Source organism: Silurus aristotelis (genome assembly GCF_946808225.1).
Source record: "Silurus aristotelis genome assembly, chromosome: 9".
In the NCBI taxonomy this organism is placed as follows: domain Eukaryota; kingdom Metazoa; phylum Chordata; class Actinopteri; order Siluriformes; family Siluridae; genus Silurus; species Silurus aristotelis.
This window is the reverse complement of record NC_139582.1, coordinates 15,433,256-15,435,755: the sequence shown is the minus strand read 5'-3', so window position 1 is coordinate 15,435,755 and position 2,500 is coordinate 15,433,256. Positions and strand designations below refer to the sequence as shown.

Genomic DNA, 2,500 nt, shown 5'->3' with positions numbered 1-2,500 from the left:
AGAACCACATCTCCAACACCTGCACCAGTGATATACCACGATTTACCAGCAACCAATTTTAATGAACTTTTATTGTTCTGTTTTTAAAAACTTCTTATAATGTTCAATATGAAACTAGAGGTAAGAATCGAACCAGAAAAGTCTTTCATCATAGATCGCTAATGGCATTACTTTCAAAACTCAAAACTTTGTTAGACATGTAAATAAGCAGGAAAGACAGAGACAAAGACAAAGAGACACAGACACAGCTTTAGAAAGAGTGAGAAACAAATAGAGAGACAGCAAGAGAGAGACATATACAGTGAGACAGAGACATTTACTAAAAGAGACACAGAGACAATTAGATAGAGAAAATAGAGAGACAAAGATAGCGAGATATAGACACTTCCTGTTGGAAGTGTTTATCCCGAGCGACTCTTAATGATGTCATTTACTAAATGAGCAGTAGTAAGTTATATGCTTGCTCAGGTGCCCAAAACTGGCAGCTTGGAGGTGTTAAACATGTATCATATGTACAGCATGTAATATGTATGTAAGCATATGTAAAGTGATTAAATATAAAGGCTATATCAGTGCAGAGACGTGTGGACATCATTAAGAGCCTTTGCTATGTTTCCACACGGACAGTTAATGAGGTGATACCGGAGAAACTGCACCTCTTCAAGTCAAGTCAGGAAGCTTATATACATAAAATTATAGACATTTTACAGATTTGAATGATGTATTGTTTTTATCTGTACGATCAATAAAGACAGTAATTTAAGTTTGTGTCGCCATTATGAGGGAAAAACCCACAAAACGCCCCCCAGAGGGTAAATTGTGTGAATGATGGCGGATTTGGTGTTTGATTTGAGACTTGGCGCAGAAATAAAACAAAAGTTTACTGATTAAAAATATTTTTATCTGGAGTTTATTTATTTATTTTATATCTAAGAAAGGACGTCGTGGATAAACGTATTTTTTTGTCGAAGGTTTTAATTGCGCCTCTTTTTTATTAAGTTATTTATTTATGTATTTACATTTTCTATAAAAATGGTGAAACAGAAATGCGCTGAATTGATAGCGTTAATAAAATTTAGTGCCGTTTACAATAATTTTAATTTTGACAGCCAAATATACATACATTATATATATATACACACACACACACACATACATACATTATATATATTAATACAAAACTAATTAAAATGTCATCTAATGAATGTATCCAGGCTGAAGATCCACATATAGAACACAAGCAGAGAAAAGATGATGATGATCAGGAATGTGTCTGTTCTCAGTCATGTTCTCATCACTGACTCCCTCTGTCTCATCCACATTAACACATTACAGAAGATACTATTTACTATGTTTATTTTTACCTAGACACTGTTGCGTGTGTGTGTGTGTCTGTCAGGAGGAGGTGGACCTGCAGGGTTTGAGATTCTTCATGGATGAGCACACACACCTGCTGAAAGAGTTCAGTGAGCAGTTGGAACAGTGTGTTTGTGCACTCAAGCAGGAAGTGGCAGCCATCGTTCGAAAGAAGAGAGAAAAATCTGCAACCTGGTCTTAATAAACTCCATCTATCCTTCCATCTATCTATCTATCTATCTATCTATCTATCTATCTATCTATCTATCTATCTATCTGCAGTGTAATCAATAACACAGATCAACTAATTTCATTTGTTTTATTTATTATTAATATCTTTTCATTCTACAGCAAAAAAAAAACACAACACACACTTTAATGCCAAAATTTAAATTCCCATTATTTTAAACAGAAGTGTGTGAGGGAACACACACAGAGAACAGAAGAAAAACTCTCTCACACACACACACACACACACACACACACACACACACACACACACACACACACACACACACACACACACACACACACACACACACACACACACACACACACACACACACACACACACACACACACACACACACACACACAGGACTATTAATTCTAGGTGCTTAGTTGGTCCAGTCTAAATCATGCTAAATAACGTGATGAAGGTTGATGGATGAAGGTGAAGGTTACAGTGTGTTTATGTGATTGAGGTTGAACATCATCTCTTTAGTGTGAATGTAATCGACTCCCTCAGTGTGTCATTATACACACATCAGAATTAATTCATGACTTCACGCTGTGTGAAAGTATTAGTACTAAGCGATAATCAGAGTGAGTTGTGTAGCGAAGGACAGGAAGTGCTGAAGCTGTGCTGCATGGAACCTCGTTTTATTACAGCACTGAGAAATGGATCCCGTGTTTCTCCAGACGCTTAATCAGGGTGGTTCTAGCGAAGGCAGCTCCGGGAGTGTACACACCACCTCTGCACACACACACACACACCCCAACACTGGTTAATAAATTGCCATATTCACCTTTTTAATTAAAACTATAAAGTGAAGGAAAGAAAGAGTGAGTGAGTAAGTGAGAGAGAGAGAGAGAGAGGGGAAGAGAGAGCGAGAGAGAGAGAGAGAGAGAGAGAGAGAGAGAG

The 2,500-nt window shown here is 37.1% G+C and overlaps 2 protein-coding genes across 3 annotated transcripts in view; one reads left to right on the top strand and one right to left on the bottom strand.

Moving 5' to 3' along the window:
- Positions 1-1,620, top strand: part of kif28 (kinesin family member 28) — a 13,918-nt gene extending 12,298 nt beyond the window's left edge. Inside the window, exon 23 of the mRNA XM_083551157.1 lies at positions 1,400-1,620. Within this exon, the coding sequence (XP_083407283.1) occupies positions 1,400-1,558 (159 nt within the window). The 3' untranslated portion in view covers positions 1,559-1,620. The remainder of the gene's footprint in view (positions 1-1,399) is intronic.
- Positions 1,621-1,661: 41 nt separating this feature from the next.
- sccpdha.1 (saccharopine dehydrogenase a, tandem duplicate 1) overlaps positions 1,662-2,500 on the bottom strand; it is a 6,267-nt gene continuing 5,428 nt past the window's right edge. The window contains exons 12-13 of one of the 2 annotated variants that reach the window (XR_014535203.1): positions 1,919-2,332; positions 1,662-1,811 (exon numbers count right to left, since the gene is read on the bottom strand). Coding sequence is in view for 1 of the 2 variants with exons in the window: in XM_083551108.1 (XP_083407234.1) it covers positions 2,242-2,332 (91 nt within the window). In the remaining variant the exon portion in view is untranslated. Of the gene's footprint in view, positions 2,333-2,500 lie in introns of both variants that reach the window. The other variant, XM_083551108.1, reaches the window with a different exon arrangement.